Source organism: Anomaloglossus baeobatrachus, chromosome 8 (assembly GCF_048569485.1).
Source record: "Anomaloglossus baeobatrachus isolate aAnoBae1 chromosome 8, aAnoBae1.hap1, whole genome shotgun sequence".
NCBI classification, from domain to species: Eukaryota; Metazoa; Chordata; class Amphibia; order Anura; family Aromobatidae; genus Anomaloglossus; species Anomaloglossus baeobatrachus.
In genome coordinates, this window is record NC_134360.1 from 153143157 (window position 1) to 153155219 (window position 12063).

General features: G+C 42.7%; 1 protein-coding gene across 2 annotated transcripts in view; it reads left to right on the forward strand.

Annotated features, from left to right (window-relative positions):
* The window catches only part of LOC142249982 (complement factor H-like), a 375145-nt gene that overhangs the window by 133679 nt on the left and 229403 nt on the right, over window positions 1-12063 (forward strand). Inside the window, exon 6 of one of the 2 annotated variants that reach the window (XM_075322036.1) lies at window positions 2356-2535. The exons of the other annotated variant lie outside the window; for it this stretch is intronic. Within the exon in view, the coding sequence (XP_075178151.1) occupies window positions 2356-2535 (180 nt within the window). The remainder of the gene's footprint in view (window positions 1-2355; window positions 2536-12063) is intronic. 2 annotated transcript variants of the gene reach the window in all.

Consider the following 12063-nt stretch of genomic DNA (forward strand, 5'->3'; position numbering starts at 1 on the left):
TGCAACCAAGTATTAGGCTAAGGCGGGCTTTGCACACTACGACATCGCAGGTGCGATGTCGGTGGGGTCAAATTGAAAGTGACGCACATCCGGCATCGCAGGCGATATCGTACTGTGTAAAGCTTAGATGATACGATTAACGAGCGCAAAAGCGTTGTTATCGTATCATCGGTGCAGCGTCGGCGTAATCCATAATTACTCTGACGTGACGGTCCGATGTTGTTCCTCGCTCCTGCGGCAGCACACATCGCTGTGTGTGAAGTCGCAGGAGCGAGGAACATCTCCTACCGGCGTCACCTCGGCTTCCGTAGGATATGCGGAAGGAAGGAGGTGGGCAGGATGTTTACATCCCACTCATCTCCGCCCCTCCGCTCCGATTGGCCGCCTGCCATGTGACGTCGCAGTGATGCCGCACGACCCGCCCCCTTAACAAGGAGGCGGGTCGCCGGCCACAGGGACGTCGCACGGCAGGTGAGTGTGTGTGTGAAGCTGGCGTAGCGATAATTTTCGCAACGCCAGCTATCACCACATGTCGCTGCTGCGACGGGGGCGGGGACTATCGCACTCGGCATCGCAGCATCGGCCTGCGATGTCGCAGTGTGCAAAGTGCCCCTAAGGGTGCCAATACTTTTGTCTGGCCAATTTTTGGAGTTTTGTGTGAAATGATCAATGATTTGATTTTTGTTTCATTCTCTTTTGTGTTGTTTCATTGCAAGCAAAATAAATGAAGATAATAATACCAAAGAATTTGTGATTGCAATCATTTTCAGGAAGCAACTGAGTATTCTCTGACAGAATTGCAGGGGTGCCAATACTTTTGTCCAGCACTATAATAAAGCACAAGCAAAGTTAGACAGTGGAATAGACAAAAAGGATATAACAACAAACTTCCTCCTGAGCAACCAGCTTCCAAGGCTTCTAGTAAAAGAACTCCAGCATCAAGTCTCTAGTGGCAAAACACCAACAGCTCCTAGACACGTCCTTCATCCAAAATGGCTAGTCGAGAATTAATCTGTATATCCGCCAATATGTGATAGAACATGAGACTATTTAAAAGGAATAAGAGAGGTCACAACACAAACCTGCTGCACCTGAGAAGGACAAGCCAGCAACTACCAGCAAGGAAAACTGACATTAACCCCTGCTATACATAGAGAAAGCAATCGTGTTTAAAATCCATTGTCACATAAGGCAATGTGAGAATCTGACCCCAAACCTGTCACAACAATCCTAATGATGGGAAACATTATTGACACTAATTTGTGGTATGGGCAAGATTGTTCTCTGAGGACATTTTATAACCTTTATTTTTTAGTAACTTAATGTGGTTTAAATTACAATCATTTGTACTGTATGATTCAATTTCAGAGCATTGTAGTATATAGAGAAAATGGCATACTTCCCAGAAGGACCAAAATGGCAGCAAAGTGGAATTTCACCATGTCCTTGGCTGCCAGAACATCTCATCAGCACCTAGCAATCACATGGAATGGGTGGAGAGGGATGATCATGTGCCTTAAATAATGCTGTCAAAGATTGATAACAGCATTTTAAGAGAACCAGACAGATGGTGCCCAAAACCACAGGTAGCATGCATCACACTCTGGCTCCATCACTTCCAGGTGGTAAATTATAATCTAAAATGCTGTTTTCTTTTAGAGAAAACACATATGTAAATCTGTCTGGTAGCTTGAGTGACATGTTTAGCCCTACATGTGTATATAATGAAAAACCTGTTGTAGGCATCTCCCTCAGTCAAAGCCCTTACAATATTGACCAGAGCCAAAGCATGTAAGGCGTTAACTGCAGCACATGTTGACACAGATTCCTTCTCTGGCTAAGGGTTTAGCACCGCAGTCTTGCAGTGCTGGTGTCCTGGGATCAAATCCCACACAAGACCGTATATAAAGAGTTTGGCTGCTGTCCCCGTGTTTGCGTGGTTTTCCTATGGGTGCTCCAGTTTCCTCCTACACGCCAAAGCCATACTGATAGGGAACTTAGATTGTGAGTCCCAATGGGAACAGCGATGCTGATGTCTATAGATGTAATGGTAGTGTATAAGTGCGTAAAATAAATAAAGTGTGTGCTAGCCACTAGGAGTAATCAAGAACTGACAGCGGGGACTTGGAGATCATGAACCTGAGGTGACGATGGACTGCCTTTCAATTGGAGAATAGAAAGTGGCATGTCCATGAGCGAATGAAGGGCAATGATGTGATTAAAATTGTGGATGTTATGCCTAAGTATTATCTGGAAACTTAATTGTAACCTAAATACATGTTTTCACATTTACTGCACTGCATTGTGCTAAAAAATTACACTGGTAATAATTAATACACTTTTTTACTTTTGTAGGGTTTTGTGTATTACAGCAATCGACAATGATAACAAGTAATATTCATTACAATATTAGCTCAGTAGTGGACCAAGGGCAAACAATCAGATTTGTGTGTAATGAAGATATGAGGCCAGAAGATAAATTGGAAGCCATATGTGACAGTGGATCTATAAGTTACCCAAAATGTATTGCTGCAAGTAAGTCTGTGCTATGTTTTTGTCATTGTCCATCAGTCCTTGTAGGACCTGGTGTGTGTCTCTCTTCCTGTAGGGAATTAACAAGCAAGAAATAGTATAGTTCAGATACTGAGGTTTATACAAGAGAAGCAGAGGACACCAGTAGTAGATTGCGGAGCCGTGGCTACCCACAGTGGTCAATTACCGAGCCAGAAAAGCAGTGGATTCTGTCACTAGGGAGGACATTTTACATAATAAAAAATTACTTAAATCAACTAATAATAATTTGGTTATATTTTCTACATTTTACAGTCTCCAGTATAAAAAAATTGTTTCTGTGGCACTCCAGTGGTCCGGTTGCTACAGTAGTGTCGCCCTCCTCACAGGAGGTGATGTTATGCCTGGAAGCAAGAAGGGGGTCCCCCTGCCTATGTAGCACCAGCTGCCAATGCTTTCCTGACTCCAGAACAGAAGAGGGAACGCTAACACCCAGTTTAAGGGGAGCTTCCCTATACATTCTGGCCTGGGGGAGTGGTTAGTGAGTAAAAGGTAAGAGGAGAGAGAGGGAGTTCTGTTGGGAAGTCATGGCAGCAGGGCCCGAGTGCCCCACAGCCCTGTTGGGCATGTCATTTCCATCATAAAAAATATTAACCCTTATTGAATAAGGATACTAATCTCTAAAATGTTTTCAAAGAGGATATATGCTTTGTAGCAAGAAAAGCACCCACTTTAGGAAACATTTTGTCACCCTGTTCCCTTCCTGGAGACGTCTCCATAAGCCAATATGGTAATACCTGGTTAAATCTAAAAGGTTTTTTAAAGCCAACCAATGTAAAAACTGTAACTTTGCCCATAAGACTAAAGGGTGCTTTACACGCTGCAATATCGCTAGCGATGTCGTGCGCGATAGCACCCGCCCACGTCGCTGTTTTATCATGGTGGTGATCGCTGCCGTAGCGAACAATATTGCTACGGCAGCGTCACACGCACATACCTGCTTAGCGACATTGCTGGAGACACCGAACAATCTCTCCTTTAAGGGGGAGGTTCGTTTGGCGTCACTAAGCGGCCGCCCAATAGCAGAGGAGGGGCAGAGATGAGCAGCCGGAACATGCCGCCCACCTCCTTCCTTCTTCATTGCCGGTGGACACAGGTAAGGAGATGTTCGTCGTTTCTGCAGCGTCACACATAGCGATGTGTGATGCCGCAGAAACGAGGAACAACCAGCGGCATGCCCCACCAACGTTATTATGAAAAGGAGCGACGTGTCAATGATCAACGATTTTTGACGTTTTTGCGATCGTTGATCGTCGCTCCTTTTAGTCACACACAGCGATATCGCTAACGGTGCCGGATGTGCGTCACGAACAACGTGACCCCGACGATATATCGTTAGCGATGTCGTTGCGTGTAAAGTACCCTTTAAACCTTCTCTTCTATGGTCACTGGAAAGGAATTTAGCATTAATGCCTTTATTAATTTTAACAGCAATCATATATGTAATAGAACGTACTGAATGTCAGTTGCAATATGTGGGGTGTACCACTAATAGTCTTAAAATTAAGCTCAGTAAAGGTCTTACTGATGCGGTAAATCATGATGCAGTGAATTTGTCCGCTGCCTCTAAAGATTTTTCTAGGCTGCATCTGGGCATTTTGAACACCTGCAGATTTTATGTCATAGTAAATGTAACTAAACCGACTATAGGAGGCGATCACAGACACAGACTGCTAAATAGGGAGAGTTTTTGGATATTTACTATGAATCACAGACAATACAATCTTTCAATATTGGTTGTTTTAGGATAGAATATGTCTGGTTGATCACTTATGTATTCTTTTTGCATCCAGGGCTATTCATGTATTGAATATACCTAACCATCCTTTTATCTATATCAAATTATTTTTTTTTTTTGCTGTGTATTTCATTTAGTTTTTATTAATTTTTGTATATGTGGGGTTTTTTTATACCCAGCTGTCATTAGCTTGTTTATCAAGCAGACTGACAGCGGATATTTAGGAGAGTGATTTCCACATAAGATCATAACCATGATTAACCGCTTCACCTTCGGGCGATTTTCCGTTTTTCCGTTTGTTTTTTTTTGCTCCCCTTTTTCCGAGAGCCGTAACTTTTTTATTTTTCCGTCAATCTTGCCATATAAGGGCTTATTTTTTGTGAGACGAGATTTATTTTTCAATGAAACCATGAGTTTTATCATATAGTGTACTTGAAAACAGCAAAAAAATGTTAAGTGCGGAAAAACTGCAAAAAACGTGTGATCGCACATTATTTTTTGGGATATTTTATTCACCATGTTCACTATATGATAAAACTGATGGGTTGGTGTGATTCTCAGGTCGGTATGAGTTTGTAGACAAAAAACATGTATAGGTTTACTTTTATCTAAGGAGTTAAAGAAATTCACAAGTTTGTCCAAAAAATGTAGCACACTTTTAGCGCAATTTTCCAAAACCCATAGCGTTCTCATTTTTTGGAATCTTTAGTCGGTAATGGCTTATTTTTTGTGGCTCAAGCTGAGGTTTTTAACAGTACTATTTTTGTGCAGATGCTACGTTTTGATCACCTGTCATTGCATTTTGCGCAAAATTTGCAGCTACCAAAAAATGTAATTTTGGCGTTTGGAATATTTTTGCCACTACTCCATTTACCAATTAATTGAATTTATATTTTGATAGATAAGGCGTTTTTGAACGTGGTAATACCAAATACAGTTAGGTCCAGAAATATTTGGACAGTGACACAAGTTTTGTTATTTTAGCTATTTACAAAAACATGTTCAGAAATACAATTATATATATAATATGGGCTGAAAGTGCACACTCCCAGCTGCAATATGAGAGTTTTCACATCCAAATCGGAGAAAGGGTTTAGGAATCATAGCTCTGTAATGCATAGCCTCCTCTTTTTCAAGGGACCAAAAGTAATTGGACAAGGGACTCTAAGGGCTGCAATTAACTCTGAAGGCGTCTCCCTCGTTAACCTGTAATCAATGAAGTAGTTTAAAGGTCTGGGGTTGATTACAGGTGTGTGGTTTTGCATTTGGAAGCTGTTGCTGTGACCAGACAACATGCAGTCTAAGGAACTCTCAACTGAGGTGAAGCAGAACATCCTGAGGCTGAAAAAAAAGAAAAAATCCATCAGAGAGATAGCAGACATGCTTGGAGTAGCAAAATCAACAGTCGGGTACATTCTGAGAAAAAAGGAATTGACTGGTGAGCTTGGGAACTCAAAAAGGCCTGGGCGTCCACGGATGACGACAGTGGTGGATGATCGCCGCATACTTTCTTTGGTGAAGAAGAACCCGTTCACAACATCAACTGAAGTCCAGAACACTCTCAGTGAAGTAGGTGTATCTGTCTCTAAGTCAACAGTAAAGAGAAGACTCCATGAAAGTAAATACAAAGGGTTCACATCTAGATGCAAACCATTCATCAATTCCAAAAATAGACAGGCCAGAGTTAAATTTGCTGAAAAACACCTCATGAAGCCAGCTCAGTTCTGGAAAAGTATTCTATGGACAGATGAGACAAAGATCAACCTGTACCAGAATGATGGGAAGAAAAAAGTTTGGAGAAGAAAGGGAACGGCACATGATCCAAGGCACACCACATCCTCTGTAAAACATGGTGGAGGCAACGTGATGGCATGGGCATGCATGGCTTTCAATGGCACTGGGTCACTTGTGTTTATTGATGACATAACAGCAGACAAGAGTAGCCGGATGAATTCTGAAGTGTACCGGGATATACTTTCAGCCCAGATTCAGCCAAATGCCACAAAGTTGATCGGACGGCGCTTCATAGTACAGATGGACAATGACCCCAAGCATACAGCCAAAGCTACCCAGGAGTTCATGAGTGCAAAAAAGTGGAACATTCTGCAATGGCCAAGTCAATCACCAGATCGTAACCCAATTGAGCATGCATTTCACTTGCTCAAATCCAGACTTAAGACGAAAAGACCCACAAACAAGCAAGACCTGAAGGCTGCGGCTGTAAAGGCCTGGCAAAGCATTAAGAAGGAGGAAACCCAGCGTTTGGTGATGTCCATGGGTTCCAGACTTAAGCCAGTGATTGCCTCCAAAGGATTCGCAACAAAATATTGAAAATAAAAATATATTGTTTGGGTTTGGTTTATTTGTCCAATTACTTTTGACCTCCTAAAATGTGGAGTGTTTGTAAAGAAATGTGTACAATTCCTACAATTTCTATCAGATACTTTTGTTCAAACCTTCAAATTAAACGTTACAATCTGTACTTGAATTCTGTTGTAGAGGTTTCATTTCAAATCCAATGTGGTGGCATGCAGAGCCCAACTCGCAAAAATTGTGTCACTGTCCAAATATTTCTGGACCTAACTGTATGTGTATATTTTTTATTTTTATTTAACCTTTCATAGCTCTGAATGGGGGGAGATTTGAACTTTTAGTTTTGTTTTTTTTATTTTTAAAACTTTTTTTTACTTTTTTTTATTATACTAGGTCCCCTAGGGGACTATAGCGATCAGCAGTGTGATCGCTCTTCCATTTCTCCAGATCACAGCTACACAGCTGAAATCTTGAGAAAAGTGGCTTTACCTGTACCGCCAGTGGGAGAAAGTGGCTCATTATAGCTACTGGAGTCATCACATGAACCTGTGCTACCATGGCAACCACCAGACGTCACGTGATCCTGTCATGTGACTTCCGATGGGGGTGGGTAAGTTATGCTAATGGTGGTGCACTGATACATCTTGCTGTCAGGTTTTGGCAGCGAGATGTAAGGGGTTAATAGGCGCGAGTGTAACGCAATTCCACTCGCGCCTGGCAGGCACACATCTCAGCTGTTGAAATCAGTACGTCATGTTTCGTGAAGAGGTTAGGAGTTTTTTCAGTCAAATACATAGGTTTGCCTAACATCTTCACTGCGGGTATACTGCTTATTGTTGCTCTACACCACGTTTTATGGTCTGAATTCATCGACAACTAAAGATTATTCTTTTACTAAATTATCTTGACTTTTCACTGGTTGCTTTGCAAGATTTTTCTATTTTACTGATATTAGCTTTAATACCGCCCAGGGAGGACATATCATTACTGCAACCTGTGTGGCTACATAGGGGGTCAAGAGGTAAGGGGGCCCATTTCTACTTGTAAAGTAAAGCGTATGCGCTATGTGCGATGGCTTCCAAAATTTAGAAGGAAGCACTCCAATACACCCTGGAGGACATATAAGGATTGGTATTCCAAGACTGGTAAAATATATGCACTATGTATAAGAGCTATATATATAGCGAGGGTTGCATCATGACCCTGTTGTTATGGTGGAGGAGGACATGAAAAGAAGAAGACAAGAACTGCATACCCTTCCTTGGATATGAAGGGGTGCATGGGAATACACCAGAAATAAAGGAACATTTTAATTGAGTTTATGGTGTGCTGCTGCCATCTAGTAGAGTTCAGAAATATTGGCCAATCCAGGTCTTGTTCATTTTGATAAGAGTCATCCTGTCAGTACTTTCAGTTGACAGGAGAATGCACTTCTGAGTAGTGTTGGGCCCCCCCAGTGTTCGAGTTCGGTTTGGTTCGTCGAACGGCGGCTTAGTTCGGAGAACGTTCGACGAATGTTCGACAAACACCTTCGAACCCCATTAAAAAGAGTGGCAGGCAAACAGAAACACATGAAAGCACATTATACATGTACACATACAGTTAATAAATATTGCCATTATACTTACAGGTCGCCGTGACGCGTCCTGAACTCTGTCTCTCGCCGCTTTTCCTTCTGATCATCGCTGTGCCCTCCCGGTAACCCGCACTGATGATAGGACCTTCCGTGATGTCGTCATAGCATGTGACCAGTCATGTGTGTATTATCTCATTGGCTACAGACTGGTCACATGGCTAGATGTCATGCTAGATCCTGTCAGTGCATGTCTCCAGTACGCGGTGCTTGTTTGAGCACCTCCGTGTACCAAAGAGATGCGGCGCCGGGAATCAGGTGTTCGGAGATCACCGTTGCTATAGTAACCCACCTGTCAGGTTGCTATTGCAAGGGTGGCAGCGCTGACATCACCGCTTACAACCCGCAGCCTCTGCTCACTCACTGAGTGATTAGACTGCACGGGAGCAGCAGCGTCTTACTCCCTTGCAGTGCTGTCTGATGTAGCAGAGCTGCATGAATTGAAGGAGAAAGAAGACAGAAGACCAGGATCGTGGAGGGGTGAGAGGGAGTAATAAACATGGAGTCTCTAAGTGTGTCTGTGTATTTATTTCTATTAAAGTATTTTTTCTCTGTGTGGTGTCTTTTATTTAACCCTTTATTTGAGATTCTTAATGGCTAGGTCAAACTTGCCTGTCATTAAGAATCTCTGGCTTAATACTAGCTAGTAAAACAAAGCTTGTATTAACCCATTATTACCCAGGGAGCCACCCGTCACCAGGGCAGCTCGAATAGTTGGATACAGCGCCAGATGATGGCGCTTCTATGAAAGTGCCATTTTCTGGGGTGGCTGCGGACTGCAATTCGCAGCAGAGGGGCCCAGAAAGCTCGGGCCAACCTATGCTGCGGATTCCAATCCCCAGCTGCCTAGTTGTACCTGGCTGGACACAAAAATGGGCAAAGCCCATGTCATTTTTTTTTTAATTTCATGAAATTCATGAAATAATTAAAAAAAGGGCTTCCCTATATTTTTAGTTCCTAGCTGGGTTCAAATAGGCAGCTGGGGTTTGGGGGCAGCCGTACCTGCCTGCTGCACCTGGCTAGCATACAAAAATATGGCGAAGCCCACGTCATTTTTTTGGTGGGCAAAAAACTCCTGCATACAGTCCTGGATGGAGTATGCTGAGCTTTGTAGTTCTGCAGCTGCTGTCTGCTCTCCTGCATACACTAGTGAATGAGGCATGCTGAGCCTTGTCGTTCTGCAGCTGCTGTTTGCTCTCCTGCATAAACTAGTGAATGGAGCATGCTGAGCCTTGTAGTTCTGCTCCCCCTGTCTCTCCCTCCAGCATACAGTCCTGGATGCAGCATGCTGAGCCTTGTAGTTCTGCAGCTGCTGTCTGCTGTGCTGCATACACTAGTGGATGAAGTATGCTCAGCCTTGCAGTTCTGCTCCCCCTGTCTCTCCTTCCAGCATACAGTCCCGGATGGAGGATTCTGAGCCTTGTAGTTCTGCAGATGCTGTCTGCTCTCCTCCATACAGACAGACAGCAGCTGCAGAACTGCAAGGCTCAGCATACTCTATCCAGGGCTGGTAAAAAGAGAGGTTTCCAGCAAACTGATCCAAAGCGATTCTTATCTTAAAAGAAAAAAAATCTTTATTTTAAATGCATGTTAAAATGTCCATAACAGGGTCGGTAGGAGCCCACAAAGAGGACGCATTTCAAACGTAGTGTTCTTAATCTGTCTCTAACCCTTATGTTCAGAGGACTGATTAAAAAGGGCTGAGACCCGGACATGAGGTCAAATGGACAGAGGAGGTGCAGCAAAAAACTTCATTAACCCTATAAGGGATAAAGTGTTACAAATGTTTTTACAGAAGAAAAAGCATCCAAGAAAAAACAACACAAAATATTATACAATATATTATACACTTAGAGGTTAAAAAGCATAAAGTACATAACTTCTTTTGATTAAACCCATAGGGAATTTGGTACCCATTAGGAAAATCCATTTTATCTCCCTCTGGAATAAAATGTCTTTTAAATGTCCCCTCCTTTTGGGTAGTTTCAATTTTTCTATGGCATTAATTTTCATGCTGCTAAAATTACCAGCATGCATGTCCCGAAAATGCTGGGAAGCCCCCGATAAACTTCTGGAAGTAACATTGTTTACGTCATATATGTGTTCTGATATTCTTTTTCTTAGGGGGCGTGACATACGGCCTATATATTGTAACTGGCAAGCCATACAAGAAATTAGAAACAGAGAAAAAAAAGACTGTACACAAAGCTTAGAAAGATTATATAAATTTATTAAATTCAAAGCTTACAGAATAGTATAAAAGATGAAAAAGGATTTATAATGAGAGGACCAGCAGGTGGCGTACTCACACCACAACTCAGTAATCAGGTCTAAAGGGGTTGAAATAACTGTATTAGAGCCCCATACTGAGATGCCTGCCAAACACTGCTCGTATGATTAAATGTAAATGGCTGCCAACTGGCATACACTAAGGGGCCAATAGTCATAAAAAAAAAAGACTAAGCAGTGTCAGAAGGCACAACAGCAGGTGCACATAATAGAGTTGAAGAATTCTTCAGCACACTAAATAGAAAGTCATATACCTGAGTTGTGGGATGAGAATCCAAGAGAACCCGACCTAGGTTTCGATCTTAATGCCTTCTTCCGGGGGTGGCCTCATGTTCAAAAAGAGCGCCCTTTTATATCAAGATACACCAATGAGAAGACAGGACAGACAGACCAATCAAATCAGCCTTTACTCTAGTCAGTATACCAAGTAGCAATCCCAACACCCGATTGGTCTCCAGAGAGGCGTGCCTGTTCAATAGAGATATGCATACCGAATGACATGTAATGTAACTATAGTAACCGCCAAACAAATGACACTCAACCCCAAACTACAGACAATGTAGGTAGGAGGGGAGAGTGTCACAAGCAGCAGCCAATCAGAATACCAATCATAGAGTAAGCTGCCGTGGACGTAGGTAAACAGGGAGAGTGTCACAAGAAACAGCCAATCAGAACATCAATCATAGAGCAAGCTGCCATGATCAACCCTCCCGACCGTTCACCATTGGTGCATTCAAGTGGGTGTATTCATTATAGTGGCGCTGCTTGATCATTACCCGGAGTACGGGAAAAACAACCGCAGCGTCCCATATGAAGTTGTAACAGAAGGATCCAGCACTGCAACTGTGCAGATCGCCGAACAGCGTCCCGTGGCTAAACGGCGCATGCGCGGATGTCCCAAGAGTCGGTACACACCATGAGCGCGTTCAGCCGTCGCCATAGAGACAGCCACTCCCCAAACTTGAGAAGTGGGCGTCACAAGGGCGGAAGCGTGTATGACGTGCCCAGGGTGAGGCCGAGCCACACGGACAGGCGCGCAGGCGCACAGGCAAACGGGAAACTGTTAGGAAGAATCAAGGAGAGCCAACAAGATACTTAGGAAATGCAAGCAATATCAAATACAATAGAGACAGCTGACCCGATGCAGTAAATAATTAGTTACATAGATAAAATAGAATTATACACATAATAAATATGTTATGCACGTCCAGGTCCGCAGCAGATATCAATATATAATTCGAGATGACATCTTGTAGACATAAGCATATTCTGTGTAGCCCATCATAGATCCATTATTATGAAGGATGGATCCAATTCGAAGGTTAAAGCCACCATAAGGAGGGATATACGGATAAATACAAAAAGAGCACATACTAAAAAATAGAAAAAACAAGAGAACAAAATTAAAAACAAATTAAAAAGAGGCCAATATAGCAGTGGACAAGAGACTGGACTCAGAGTACAAGATCAAACAGTAAATATATATCGAAGGATCACAGAAATGGAGCAAAACTCATAC